The 13938-nt window shown below is 40.9% G+C and overlaps 2 protein-coding genes across 10 annotated transcripts; both read right to left on the bottom strand.

Moving 5' to 3' along the window:
- Positions 1-275: 275 nt before the first annotated feature.
- Positions 276-6377, bottom strand: mbd3b (methyl-CpG binding domain protein 3b). Of its 9 annotated transcripts, none has more exons than XM_076278229.1 (8): positions 5286-5560; positions 4849-4917; positions 3796-3955; positions 3524-3661; positions 3115-3205; positions 2682-2859; positions 1932-2084; positions 276-1580 (listed from the first exon to the last, which is right to left on the bottom strand). In XM_076278229.1, the coding sequence occupies exons 1-7, from the start codon at positions 5393-5395 to the stop codon at positions 1937-1939; spliced, it is 894 nt and encodes a 297-aa protein (XP_076134344.1). In that variant the 5' UTR covers positions 5396-5560; the 3' UTR covers positions 276-1580; positions 1932-1936. The 9 variants fall into 9 exon arrangements, with proteins under 9 accessions (XP_076134344.1, XP_076134345.1, XP_076134348.1 ...); XM_076278230.1 differs by having other exon boundaries at positions 4849-4914; XM_076278233.1 differs by having other exon boundaries at positions 5382-5559.
- A 475-nt stretch (positions 6378-6852) lies between these two features.
- Positions 6853-13898, bottom strand: LOC143116875 (cytochrome b-c1 complex subunit 10-like). The gene is made up of 3 exons (XM_076278228.1): positions 9868-13898; positions 7189-7349; positions 6853-6978 (listed from the first exon to the last, which is right to left on the bottom strand). The coding sequence occupies exons 1-2, from the start codon at positions 9924-9926 to the stop codon at positions 7229-7231; spliced, it is 180 nt and encodes a 59-aa protein (XP_076134343.1). The 5' UTR covers positions 9927-13898; the 3' UTR covers positions 6853-6978; positions 7189-7228.
- Between the last annotated feature and the right edge of the window lie 40 nt (positions 13899-13938).

Raw genomic sequence — 13938 nt, 5'->3', positions numbered from 1 at the left:
TTCCCATACATGGATTAATCTTAGCCCTAGACTAAAAGAAAACTTCAATGAAAAATCCCATTGAAAAAGTCTTAATCCATGTAAATTGGCCATTAAAGTCTAAGCCGCCAAGACAGCTATTAAATGCTAAGAAGTCTGACTCACTGATCATTTGGCAGTTACGGTGATTGTGTGATATCTGAGCAAACAAAATATGACAGCAGCAACTACAACAACAAAAAACAGAAAAGACACAAGACACATCACCACACATAAATAACGCAACAGTGCACCGCTTCACATACAGCTGAATTTTAATCTGTAAACCATTCAAATCAACAGTCTGTTAAAGTAAAACAATACCCCTTTCATATAGTAAGAACCGAACAAGTGTTCTAAGAGTGGGGGCTGCAGGCAACCCCTGATGCTGTGAGTGTCCTTCATCACATGAGGACTCCTCACCCAAAACTGTTTTTCTCTAGCACACATTATGGTTCACATAAGGTTGGGGGAGAGAGGAGGCAGCACCATAGACAATTCAAACTGAATTTTCTAGACAAGAAAAAAAAAAGATGGCACTAAATGTCAAATTTACTCATGTTTCTTAAGAAAGGGTAGAAAAACAGACTTTTTTTAAACTGTTGTTTGTATGGGTGTTCTTGAGGAGCGATGCAAATCTTAACAGTGCTTCACAGACAAGAGCTGTTTGGAAGAGAAAGAAAATAAAACTGTAACATATCCCAGGATAACCAGCTCCTCTTTCTGAGAGAGGTTAAAGTTCATATGACCCTAGGGGCTGTGTAGAATGAGTGTTGAGAATTTCCTGTTATATTTCTTGGCCCCTCTTTGGTCGTCATCCGGAGAAAGATGAAGGACAAATTTCACATTACAAAAACCTTAATGCTCTCTAAAAACAACAGACAAATAAGGACGACGACGGCGACAACAACAACAAAAGCAACAACGCTTTAAAAGTCACAAATCAAACAATCTCGTCTTAAAAAAAACTATCTATGAAATTTAGAGTGCAGGTGTCTTATAATCTTGATCCCTCTCAAATCACTTAGTGCTCTGAGAAACAGCACCAGAAAACAAATCAGTTCATCCCGTAATACCATGTCCCTAGACCCAGCAACACATCTCGCATCTTACCATAGTAACACTTGTGCATCATACCTTGAGCAAACAAGGCTGCCATATTTCTCAGGTCAATTTTGGAGGATGTGATACGGCTTTGACATGATTGTCACAACACTAATGTGTACGGACAGGAATCACATCTTCATGAATCCCGACTTGAAATACTGTATTTTAGCTGACTTTATAGCGTCATTTTCCTCCTACAAGCCATTGTTGAAACAGTTCATTTTGTTCAGGGGGCAAAGATTAACTACGCTAATCGGTGATTCAGAGCAGAATCAGCTGCCATCCGTGGAGCTTTAGGACTCCAAGTACACGTGTGAGGGGGAGGCTTTCTCGTCTTGTTGACGGTAGCAGGTGGGAGGTGGTGATGGGTCCGGGTTTGTTAGAGAAGGTGGTGGGAATCTGGTTATGGTCCTACGAATGAATACTGGAACCCACGGTCAAACTGTCCACATATCCTGTGAAGCCAATGAAGGTGAATTAATGACCATTCAAGCAAATGTCACATAAATCAAAGAGTCATACAATACCTGTTACTGTATGAATATAACTATAACTATCCAAACACATAACAGGTAAGGGAAATCCTTTTAATCTTTTATTTGTTTTTATCAGTGTTGTTTCCAAACAAAGCTTTAATGTTTTGTGGAAGAAACATGAATAGAATGTGTCATCTCTCGGAATTATTTATGTTGTTTATTCCCCCCGAAGCCCACAACCCCCTCTGCTATACTCTGCTGTTTGTGTAAGAAACATGACAGTGTTTGTGTGCTTTGCAGCCCCTAGACCTAGAGCCCCCCGTGTAGTACCTCTGCTATACAGCATCTGCGTCGTCATCTCCGTTGGCGTCCTCCTTCAGCACGTCTCCTTCGTTGGACGCCTCCTCCACGTGGGCCAACATATCTGCCATCAGCGCCTCCTCCAGTCTCTTCCGCACACTGTACACAAGCTCCTCCTGCTTCCTGCACATCGAAACATCAACACCAATTAAAAAAAGATAAAAAGACTAAATTTTACAGAAAAAGCATTTTAGTCACATCATTTGGTCACATCATTTACAGTTCACTTGATCTGAAATGAGCACTTCATGCATCACAAGCAACTGTTAAGGTGATGATACATGGGGCAACTTTTTGAGCAATGTTGCTGGGCAACCACATAACCAGTTCCATTAATTCTGTTTGGATGACCATGACAAATTGCCTACTGATGATTTAAGTTCTCCAAAAAAGAAACTGTTGCCCAACATCAACGGGAACATGACAGAACCACAATAATGAGGCTCAAAGTCTGCCCCAAGCATCATCAGCTTTAGTAACTTCAAACTTTGAAAAGTTGATTATGAGTGCCTGCATACATACTTTCCTTCTCAATATTTTCTGGTTGTTAGTAAGTTAACCAAAGTCTGTCTAACTCTGCTATACTTTATATAAGATTAAATGTCTGGGGTAGTTGTTCACTGGTCTTCCATAATATGGACACGAATACTATGCAAATAGTGACAGACTGCAGACCTCATGGAAACTCGTCCATATGCGTTCAATGCTGAATGGCCATACCTGATGTCCTCGTCTGTGACTATGAAGGCTTTACAGAGGGGCTGTGATGTGTTGAGCCACACGCCAGGGTTCTTCTCCACAGCGGCCGACAGCTGGCCGGTGATGGGGGCCGTACTGGTGTGCAGGGCACTGGCGATGGCCGACAGGAGGGTCTTATCTGTGCATCCGGGTCCTACTCCTGCATTTACATTACATTACATACATTCATTAGGCAGACGCTTTGATGCAACGTGACTTATGGTGCGGATAAGATATACATTTTCATCAGGTCCTAACACAAACACAAGGCCATCTATTCTCACCGAGGACAAATCTTCTCGGCACAACACAAATCTTCAATTGTACAAAAAACATATAATTGTTGCACAAGAACCTTAGTCTCTGTATGTTAAAAAAAAGACAGTATTGCCATTGCACCATTTTTCTCCAGTACCTTGCAAGCCTTTGGGAAGCTCCATTGTCTTTACAAGCTCCTCCGCTATGTCAAATGCATTGAGACCGCTAAGCTTCTTCTCCCAGAATAGCTGTTGGAAAATTAGTTTAAAACAGTCCATTTTGGTATGTGCAGTGCAGATATAACAAATAGTGACTCAGAGGACATTGTGACTGATTATGAAGCCTTAAAATGGGTTATGCTGACATATAATATGTCTGAAGATTGAATCATTTTCCTTGAATGGCATACATACTTACACAACACTTACCAATTACACATGTGATTCAACAACATAGCTATTAACTGGTTATTACTTTCATACATCTAGTCACAACATGCACTGACAACAAAACATGTTTTCAATCAAGACTTGGTTAATCATATAATCATTTCAAATGAAGGTTACCTGTCTAGGCTGGTCAATAGCCTTCTGAGGATCTGTCTTCACCTTATTGCTGGGATGGTTGGTAACCTTGGTGACAGGTTGTTTGAAGATGGAGGCTGTCTGTCTGACTGGCAGTGATGTGTTGAGATCAGGCTTGCCCTTCAAGTTAAAACAGAGTTATGTCAACATAGAAATCTACTGGATTACCTCCACAATTAAAACACTTTTGACCTAGAAATATTGATGAAAATGGTTAATCCTGCTAAATCGTTAGTGTGAACCAGTCCACATACCTTTGTTTGAGTGTTGTTGTCATATCGAAGTCTCTGCCGGTTCTTGTTCAGTTTGCTCATTAGCATTTTACCGGTGCGGAAATCGAAGGAGCTGAGGTCCATTGAGTTTCCGAGATAACGAGCCAACTGCGGCTTGCTCCGGAACTTCTTTCCAGTTGGACTGGGAGAAGGTAAAGGGCAACAAACTATGGTGTGAGGTGTTGAAGTGAAGGGACAATATGGTAAAAGATATTTATAAATAGGAGCACAGTCAGGCACACCAGTATATGAATACCAAGACCACACTTTCAGGCAGCTCACAGATGCAAAACGCTGCATGCACAAAACTATAGCCAGTCAGCAGAGCAGTAGCACACATTTAACACACACAGAGCACAGCCACTGATGGTAATGTTATGGTAAATTAGTGAATTTGACAGGAACCTGATAATGTTTACTGAATTTCAAGTAGGCATCTAACTGAAAAAATCTGGGTCAATATGTCCATGGTGTTTACAGTTACATGTCCACGTTCTGGAGGGCGGAATGTCTGTTCACTTTTCATATGTATAATCAAGAAGCCATTGGTCACATTTCAATGAATGGAGGCAATTCTTCAAATGCGTACCAGTGGTCAAATTCGAACCCCAACAATGGCAACATTGTTTCGCATTATGCAGCTGTCGCCGTCCACAAAACGGAACTAGCAACGTGCGTCATAACCTGAGTTGCGATGGCGAGCGGTCGGATTTGCTAACCCCCTCCCACATGAATATCTTTATTTCAAAGACAACCTGCGTACGACGTGTCTCATCTTCCTTCACCTGATTAGAGGCTACCAGATATTAGCAAGTATGTGAGCCTGCGGTTAGTGCATTTGCTGTTAATGTGATGCAATGAGTATCAAAACAAACAAAACAAACTGAATACATAAATTAAAACATATATCGTGCTTTCCGTCGGTAATGCATGCAAATTCCAGCGACTGAAAGCGGGCAATAGAAAAGCAACAACAGCTTCGCATACGTGCACCATATTACAGAATGAAGTTTAAGAAGTAAAATTATACGGTACCACAAACTATACAAGCGACCCGCCTCCCCCCTTTCTCGCCTCTGTTCCTCCTCCTCTTCCTCACCTCTGCTAAAAAAGAACAACCATCTACTCCTGAGCATAGTCATCTAATGTTACATCTGCAAAGTTGATGACATTTCAGACACTACTACAGTTTCTGTTACATGTAATTCAACGGTCGTCAGGTCATTAGATCATTTAGGCAACGCTTCAGCTTTATAACTGACTTTGAACGTCTTGTAGGCTAGCTTTGTCTTGCAATTAACATGGTGGGTCGCTGGCCTCGTTGTTTTGATGCCGCATGAAGGCTACATCCCCGCCCCAACTTTCTCTAAGTCACCCTTGCAAATGCACCCTACACCATAACCAGGCCCCCCAACCCTTCGCAGGAGCACCCGTACTTCGGCATGATGCACCATGTCCTCCTCTCTCAGTACCTAAAGTAATAGACATCGCTTTTCCCCGCAGACAAACCCGACTTTCTGGTCACTTCTTCCCTTTTCCAGCCCTTTGGGAGAGCCGAGCACTCCCACCTTTTCCTTTCCATGTTTCTCCCGGTTTAATTCCAGTGATGATGGTAACAAGCAGGGCTAGGTGTCTTAACGTTTGTGGCACGGAATGCAAATCATTCGCATTAAATGCTTCTGTCAACTACAACACGGCCATTTTCCAGTACTGCAACAGAGTCCCAACAATAACTGCATCTCTTTGTCACGGATATATCGCTCCGCCGTAACTCAAAGCCTCATCACCACTCGCTTGTCTCGCGAGGGCAATGGGAGATACGTCCGCATAGGAAATAGCTAGCCTACTGTACGCTACAGTAAGTTTAGTGGTTTTACGGCCCTACCTTCCCAGACTGATCCGGACTTTTGTTCCATATATTGGACCCTACATTGGTTGCTTCTCACCATGGCTGTGAGCTAACGCGACGTGATAGACGATGCATTTCTATTCAAAACACCCCAATGTTGAAATGGCTAACAATTTTCACAGGAATTAGCTACCTTAAACACAAAAGCTGAAAACGGTGCAGCCTTCACTAATGTTATAATTTCAAAATGAAACGTCATGGTGGACGAAGTTGGGCACCGGTGAAGATGTTCACTTGCTAGCGGCGGTGCTTCAATTCGCCGTGTATCCATCGCCTATAGCCTACCTTCAAACTACTCATGTGACCATTTCTGTCGAAAAAAAAATTCTCTAACGTATAATAAGATTGATCCACAACAAAAATAGCATCTTATTTATTCAACATATTCGCAGACACCTTAACATTTTCTATTACTGCCGCCGCAGTTTGTGCATGCGAGCCGTTGCATTTATGAGCAGGTTATTGACACTATTAGATTGATTAGCTGGAAAAAGCGAAGCTTAAATGCATTCACATAGACAATAATGGAAATAATAATAGCTCATCTTGAATATCCAATCGAATCGGCTTATTACTTACTCGTTTTTCTCCATCTCGCATACTATCTTGATTTCTCCCGTTTTGGAGTTGGTTAAATCCCCTCTCCGCTCCTCTTTCCCCTCCCCCTTCAACGAGACAAATGAAAGACATTATTCGCGAAACCAGGGAAACCAGTAGACTAGAGCCAATCTATTAGTAGGACTCTGATAATAGCTTATCATTTCAAATAGCTTCACTAGACTTTGGAGATCTCGTGCAGTTAATTGTCATATTTACAGATCTTTCCCAAATAGGCCAGTGACTTACTGTTCTGCAGGGTTACTGTGAAATGTTTTAGGCAACAGACAACAAACGTGTCAAAGTAAAGCAAATATAACGTAACCCCCTCCCCCTTATACAATGTATGGCCTTTTGTTCTGTAGGCTCCAGAACTCTGTTATTCATACCCCAAAGCTTTAGTTTTCTATGCGAATCATTTATGTGAAATGGTATACCTTAATATTCAATGACTGAAGTTTTACAAGAATTAAACCGGTCAGCATCACCCATGTATCTGTTTGAATATTTAAAATTGAACAAACAACACAGGCTACATATGCATATCATTTATTGACAATGGCAAACAACAATCATACAATCCAACACCACTGGAAACAACGTCTCTCCATTTCAATCAGAACTCTTCTGTCGGGTAGGCCTATCATCGGGTGCTGCTCCTGCAAACAATCAAACATATGGCAGACATTAAACACGGTTTGTGACGCCTAGATAGTAGCCTAAGCGACTGAATAAAATACCGGTAATCTTATTTTGTAGATATTGCGCCATCTTCTGTCTGTTCAATAAAACTAGGCCTACTGTTTCATAAGGTGACTGATGTCAGAGGGATAAATATTGGGTTGTATCAATAAAAGAAATACAACTACCAATTTCCTCTTATGTATCCATGCTTATTGCGTGGAAAAGCTATTCTTCCTTCTTGAATTGGCCATTTATGTAGGGGACATAGTCCAGAATCAGCCTCCAGTACGTGAAGTAAATTAGGGCCACTCCACCAGTTGTGCCCCAAGCAGCCAACGTGGGAACCCTTGACAAAGGAAAACAGAGCCAAGTTAAGTGTCCCAGTATCATCTTAGTATAGACCCTCACGCTGAAAGATGTGTTTTGCAATGCATCAATATCTAGGTCAGTATAATCCAGCAGTGCTTTAAGTTTGTGAGTTTAGTGCAACAGTAACCTACCACAAAAATGCTAGTCAACTTACTATCTACGAACTGACAGTTTTTCCCAGTGTCTTTGGTGCATTTCTCGAATCATCATTAACATCTGCACAGCAGTTAGTACATTTCTCAAAACAACTGCACCGCATAGTGGATTACCTGCAAAAGTGTGTATCTTGCTCAAAATGCTTTGTTTTTAGGTCTCAAAAGCAATTAAACTCTCAGTGCAATCAAAATCCTTGCACTGTTTATGTCAAGATAGTCAAACTGCTTTGTCTTGTCTAATTAATAATACGCAAGGCAGCACTATTTTCTATGTGGCATAGCTATTTCAAAACGGTGTGTGTGTGTGTGTGTGTGTGTGTGGGGGGGGGGGGGTCGACTGCAAGACAGTGGATGTTTCAAAGTTTTTACTGTTGACAGACATTGTGACAATATAAAGTAAACAAAGGCATTTACAGGCTTGTTTAAAGGGAAAATGAAACAAAATATACAGTAAAACACCCCATGGTCACCACTGGCAGCCAGATTTACTGTAGTTAATCTTCCTATACATCCTAACATTCCTGTCTGTCAGGCAACATAATATATGCTAAACAGACTATGACAACTAGTTCAACACATTTGCATGTAATGACAGAAGCGATGAAATAAGGCCAATTTGTTTTATGGGGTAGGACTATTCAGCATGGGACCAGTAAAGGGCATTTTTTATCCAACATTATCCGACATTAGCAATTGAACATTTAAAAAACAGCAGACATTTGTACAAAATCAGTTGCATGGATGTACTAAAGCATTTGTTCAAGATGGGGATAAAATGCTTTAATGATGTGCACAAGTGATAAGATGATATGGAGTTTGAACAAGCAGTTTTGAGAATTTCAATTCTGATCCGAGAAATGTGCCAAAGCGACTGAGAACAACTGTAAGAAAAAGTTCAGGTCATCGGGGCCACTCACTCTCCCTTTTTATAGTATGTTGGTCTCAAGGGCCCACATCAACCTAGTCTATAACCACTCATTTGTGATTTGCACCGGTAAACAATGAAAATGCAATATTATACCACTTTAATCGCCCCTATCTTCAGTTCATATGTTCTGAATTGCACCAAATTTCATGTGTATGATTAATTTGACATCCTCTAGAGTTTTGTGGAAATCTGTCCATAGGGGGGTTATACGATAAATTAATGTATGTGTACATTTAGTGACTGTGTGCACCCATCAGCCTGTAGATGGTGGTGTTGAGCAAGAGTTGCCGTTACAATATGATGATGATGTACTTACTACATTTTTAAGGCTCACACACACACTCTCTCTCTCTCTTTCACACACACACGCATGCACATACACACACACACGCTCACACACACATACACACAGGCAGGAATGCACACACACGCACGCACACACACCATTTCCCCACAAACACACACACTCACAAGTTAACAAACACACACACACACTGAAGCACACGCAGCACACAAAAGCAAATGCACACATGCACACACTCATTTACATACACAACAGTTGCAAGAGTAAAGGATGGAGTAGGAAATGGACACAAACTGACAAGCGTGATTCATTATTGCAGTGTGCAGGACTGAGCTGCGGTCATATTTTGTACCGCTATATGGTACATCTAGTTCTAAATTATGTGTCTCCTCTGTTTGGGTTGGTTTAAATCAGTGGTTCTCGAACTTTGTGTCATTCCCCACTTAGGTGGGGAATTTTCAAGCTGATCCCATCAACCGAGTTTTGGTTCCACGTTACATTTCCTGTCTCGTCAGCTGCATCAGGTGTTATTTGAATTCACATGTCGGGCTGGTAATGACTCGTATGTTTGTGTGTGGCTGATTTGTTTTGAATCTATTATCTTTCTTGTCAAAAAAGAAAGCCGTTATTAAAGATAGGCACAAAGAAACTAATTTCCTCCTGTTCCTCGCGCCCCACCTGTCATGTCTCTATTCCCCACTGGAGCCCGCCCCACACTTTGAGAACCACCAGAGAATGTCTAGTTTCAGTGTATCTAAATTAATTCCTGGTGCAGTGCAATGACTTTCACTCAGCATCGGAAGGATGCAAGCAGACTTTCTGGCAGCCGGTAGGTTATCATTTATACGTTCACTAATAAGTCTTTGAAGCCAACTAGGCTACTAAAGGGAACATGTTTCAGTAACAATAGCGGACAACATATAGTCGATAGTCGAGCAGAGTTTGTTCAGCTTATCTGGAGCCTTGGCCTTTTCAAATTATAGGCTAACGTAAACATTGGACTCATTGGACTATATTTGCAAAGTTAGCTATCGTTAGCCTGCTAGGATGACAATTACTTGTACGTTTGCCACAGAATACAATATCTTGATAACACTGCAAGACTCACCACATTCTCGCAATGGCAATATACTTGGGACCAATAACCTTGCTCAATATATTATGCATTTTGTCTTCTGCTTTCTCGAACGCTGTTCCAAGGTTGTTTTAGAAGACATCGGTGTGTTTAAGGACCCGAAGGCTAAGGTGGCCGTTTTATTGCCTGATAGAAATACGAATGTTACATTGGTCACCACCACCTATTACATTTGCTACTATCTTGTCAATTTGTAGCTGTCTACATACAATGTAACCAATGACTATATGTAGCCTCAGTGTGATAAACTATGGCTCGTTTTTACATTGTTGACCTCCACGGGTGGTGGGCCTACCATCACCTTTCATCAGGTATGTGGGTCATCATGGCTTATTTTTGACTTGAAGTGAGTATGCAGAGACAATAAATGCAATAAAGCTATGATAAAACTTTTATTACAACGCTTCAATTGATTTTTATTCTTTTTTGAAGTATACAAGATTCAAAGCCGGACATTGAAAAAAGGTATATTTCTGTCATTAAAAATGGCACATTTATTGCTACATTACTGTTATATACACGACAGTTCTCAATACCTACTTTATATATATATTTATATATAAAACAAAATGATAACAAAAAAAGACCTAAACTGGAGGCACTCTGAAGACACAACAGCAGTATTGTTCATGTCCGTACTGCAGATGTAAGATGCCTGGTTCTGAAAGGTACTGTGATGGAGATGCAAGACCACTCATTCTCACTCCAGCCCAGGACCTTAGCATACTTACACTTAGTACATTTTATTATTCAACTTCTGTGAATATGATTCAGTCCATTTATAGGGACAAACTGCAATCACCCTCAACGAGTATCACCTCGTGATAGAAAATGAACAAATCTCGAAGTGAAATGCAAAACATTGCCTCGTACAATCGGATACTATCAACGCCACTCAAAGCTCTGACTTACAGAGATGCTGAAAATGTGGACAGTGTCAAAGCAGACGTCATAAGAATATTTCCAAAAAAAAGAGAAAATACATCTTTGCAGACTCAAAAGCCTATTCTACGGATTTAAAGGAGGAATTTTGCTGACAGTATAGTATAAAAGAGCTCCAGTTCAGGTGATTTTTTTAAAAGAAAGAGGCCCCTTCTACCATCAAAGTTTTACATTCTGAGGTGCTTCACAGAACAAAGAGCTAAAGACTGAAACCTCAGGTTTTGCAACCCAGTAGTGTCAAGAGGCATAGAAATGACAAAGTAGAAAAAGAAGAAAAACAAAGTGGGGATAAAGAAAAGTGGGGGTTAACAAAATAAACCAAACCTGACAGATTTCCCCCACAGCATTGACATAGGTAAAATATCATACCAAACTTAAAAAAAGACATTTACACATGTTAAATGTTTCATTAGATACATTGAAAAATGTAAATTATTCCATTTCATATTTCCCCCAAAAGAATGTCATGGGGAAAAAAAAAAAAAAAAAAACATTGGGATGTACCTCTTATGACAGCAACACATACAATGTTATGCTGTTAAAATAGAGAGGGAAAATGTTTTACGCACTGAAAGAAAATTTTAAGTTTAGGCACTGGTAAGTCTTCACTCTCCAAATACGACCAGTTTCGTCTTGAGAATGAAAAGGCCACTCTTAATATTGAAAGATTTCCCCTCTTTCCCTCCCTTCCCACTTCAAAAATGGTGATGTGATATGTTTTGTTTGCAACACAAAGACTATAGCGCAAGTCTGTGGCATTCCATATAAGGAGCATAACAATTGCCACAGATAACACTGTTGTACCACCTAATTTCCACAGAAATTTCCCACCGACTTTAACTGTACAGGAATACCAAAGTTCCCCATCGGTGTTATCTCCTAGGAATGCTGCAGACAAAACTACAACAACCTTGAAATAAATAAAAAACAAAAAAAGAAAATAAGGGCAATCTATATTTGAATGGTACATTCAAAACCAGTTGCATAATTGTATGAGCAAGGCAAAGTCCAGAGGGCAGGCATTGCCTTTTAGTAGCTACACCACCCGTCCATAAGAACACTTTGATCTCCAATGGATTTAGTTGCAGACAGTGGCATTGCTTTTGTCTCAACATTCCCCACACCAAGAGAAATTGAAATGTGATGTGTCGAATTTTGCAGTTTAGTTCTTTGCATGGCTCTTCAGCTCCCCTGGACAGTTGTGACCATCCCCTTGAAATGGGAACAACCCTGTTTCTGTGGTTGAGCCAGTGTGCTTGCTTAAACTACATCTTTCCCTCTCTCCCTCATCAGAAAAAAAGATGACTGACTGACTGACTGATTTGATTTGCAGTCTTTTGGGTATGTCATTTAATTTTCTTTGTGATACACTCTTCTTCCTTGCCTCTATGATATATTCTTCATTTTCAAACTAATATTGTCATTTATGTAAAAATCTACAATGTATAGTCTAACAAAAATATACTTTCTTATATATTCATATAGGCCTATATATTCAATCTTGCTTCCTGAATGTTGAGCCAACATCCATAGCGTTATGAATGCATTATGTGGACTTAAACCCAGAAAAAAACAACACAATTGCAATGCAGCCTCCTCCTCTAATGTTAAGCCTAAAGACCTTCCAATTCATTCAGGATTTGCAACTACGCAAAAGCAAGGGTCATGGTGAAATGTCCTGCACCTGTCCCCACCTCCTGAAGTTTATGAAATTTATGTCAACAGAAATATAGGGCCTGCTGAATGCAGTACTCAAAGAGCAATGCTGAGAATTCAGCTTTTGCGCTGGGACCTAACCTCAATCACTAGCCAAGCAGCTATACAAACCAACCATATCGGGCAGGAATTGACACGACTCATACACAGACATACAGTCATATGGGTGAGAGAATAAGAGGGAGAAAGAGAGAGAGCGTGAGAGAGAGAAAGGGTAAGACAACTGAGAGGCAACTTCTCCACCAGGTGGCAGCCAGCGAGAAGGCAAACAAACAACAGCTCAGTCGACCAGACGCGAGTTGATCCAACGCCAAACACAGAGCTTTGTGATATGATCATCTAAGTCGAGGGCCCGATCATCCAAGTCGACGGCGAGGGCGAGTATACGGGATGAGGTGACTGAAACCATGCTTGTGCTGGGAAAACCCTGCACTGCTATTTCACACTTAACACTGTGCCCTTGACTTCAGGTTAATGGGATCTTAACCCAAATGAACCAATGAAGTCTGTTGCACTCGTTATTTTCTTTTTCACTGTGGATGGACACTTCAATCTTCTGCTTTGACAGCTTACAAGCAAGCTAGCCAGTTTACCCTCATCTCTGCGCTGGGTAACCTTCGCACGACCCCTACGACACGTAGCTTGCGTCCGTTTCCGAGACGATCATAGCCTCCAGCACTGCTGAGGTCCCTCTCGTGTCATATGCTTTTGGTTACACAACACAAGTAAGACTGTACCTTCAGGTTGGGAATGACGCACTACATAAACTTGCTCATCACACGAGCAATTGCTAAACAAAATTTGTTCCACACATGAAAGCAATTTGCTTCAATGTCTCATATATATATAAAACATAAGTAGGCACAAATCCTTGATTAAATTTTGACTTTTTTTTTGTTAGGTGTCTCATTCAGAGTACCTCTCGGCAGTGAAAATATTGCCTTTTGCGGAAAAAGGACAACTACCCCAGTGCTCCATCCTAATGTGGAAGCCAAAAAACACATGAGCATACAAAATAAAGAGCATACAAAATGAAGAAAAGAAACGAGTATACAAGAGAAATGTTCTTCACATTTGCGCTGGTAGTGATGGTCAGGAGTGTGGCAAATAGGCTGTGTCAGTTTTGGCAGTAGGTGTGTGTGTGTAGACGAAACGGGTCTGTGTGTATGTGTACGTGCACCTTGTAAATTTCATGGGCAATGCACATTTACCCCAGTTTTTCTATACACACACGTACACATGCACACACACGTGTGCACACACACACGCACACACACACACGATGATGGGGCCGATGGAAGAGTAGGGAAAGGCCACGTCTTCTGAGAGCCATGGAAATTCCATCAGATCTGTGGAGTGAAGACAGAAAACAATTACTGCTGCTCC

This window comes from Alosa pseudoharengus, unplaced genomic scaffold, assembly GCF_046254945.1.
Source record: "Alosa pseudoharengus isolate Yale_2024_CS ecotype anadromous, Long Island Sound unplaced genomic scaffold, YU_APseudo_1.1 YU_APseudo_1.1_scf_11, whole genome shotgun sequence".
Lineage (NCBI taxonomy): Eukaryota > Metazoa > Chordata > Actinopteri > Clupeiformes > Clupeidae > Alosa > Alosa pseudoharengus.
This window is presented reverse-complemented; position numbering and strand designations above follow the sequence as displayed.

What these genes read in the sequence shown, in the direction of transcription:
- mbd3b (XM_076278229.1), bottom strand. Translation starts at nt 5,395, where the DNA reads ATGGAAAGGAAAAGGTGGGAGTGCTCGGCTCTCCCAAAGGGCTGGAAA. An exon ending in AGCGATGTCTATTACTTTAG is followed by an intron (nt 4,918 to 5,285) that starts GTACTGAGAGAG and finishes GTTCTTTTTTAG; the next exon opens with CAGAGGTGAGGAAGAGGAGG. An exon ending in CTATTGACCAGCCTAGACAG is followed by an intron (nt 3,206 to 3,523) that starts GTAACCTTCATT and finishes ATTTTCCAACAG; the next exon opens with CTATTCTGGGAGAAGAAGCT.
- LOC143116875 (XM_076278228.1), bottom strand. Translation starts at nt 9,926, where the DNA reads ATGCATAATATATTGAGCAAGGTTATTGGTCCCAAGTATATTGCCATT. An exon ending in ATTGCCATTGCGAGAATGTG is followed by an intron (nt 7,350 to 9,867) that starts GTGAGTCTTGCA and finishes TCCTTTGTCAAG; the next exon opens with GGTTCCCACGTTGGCTGCTT.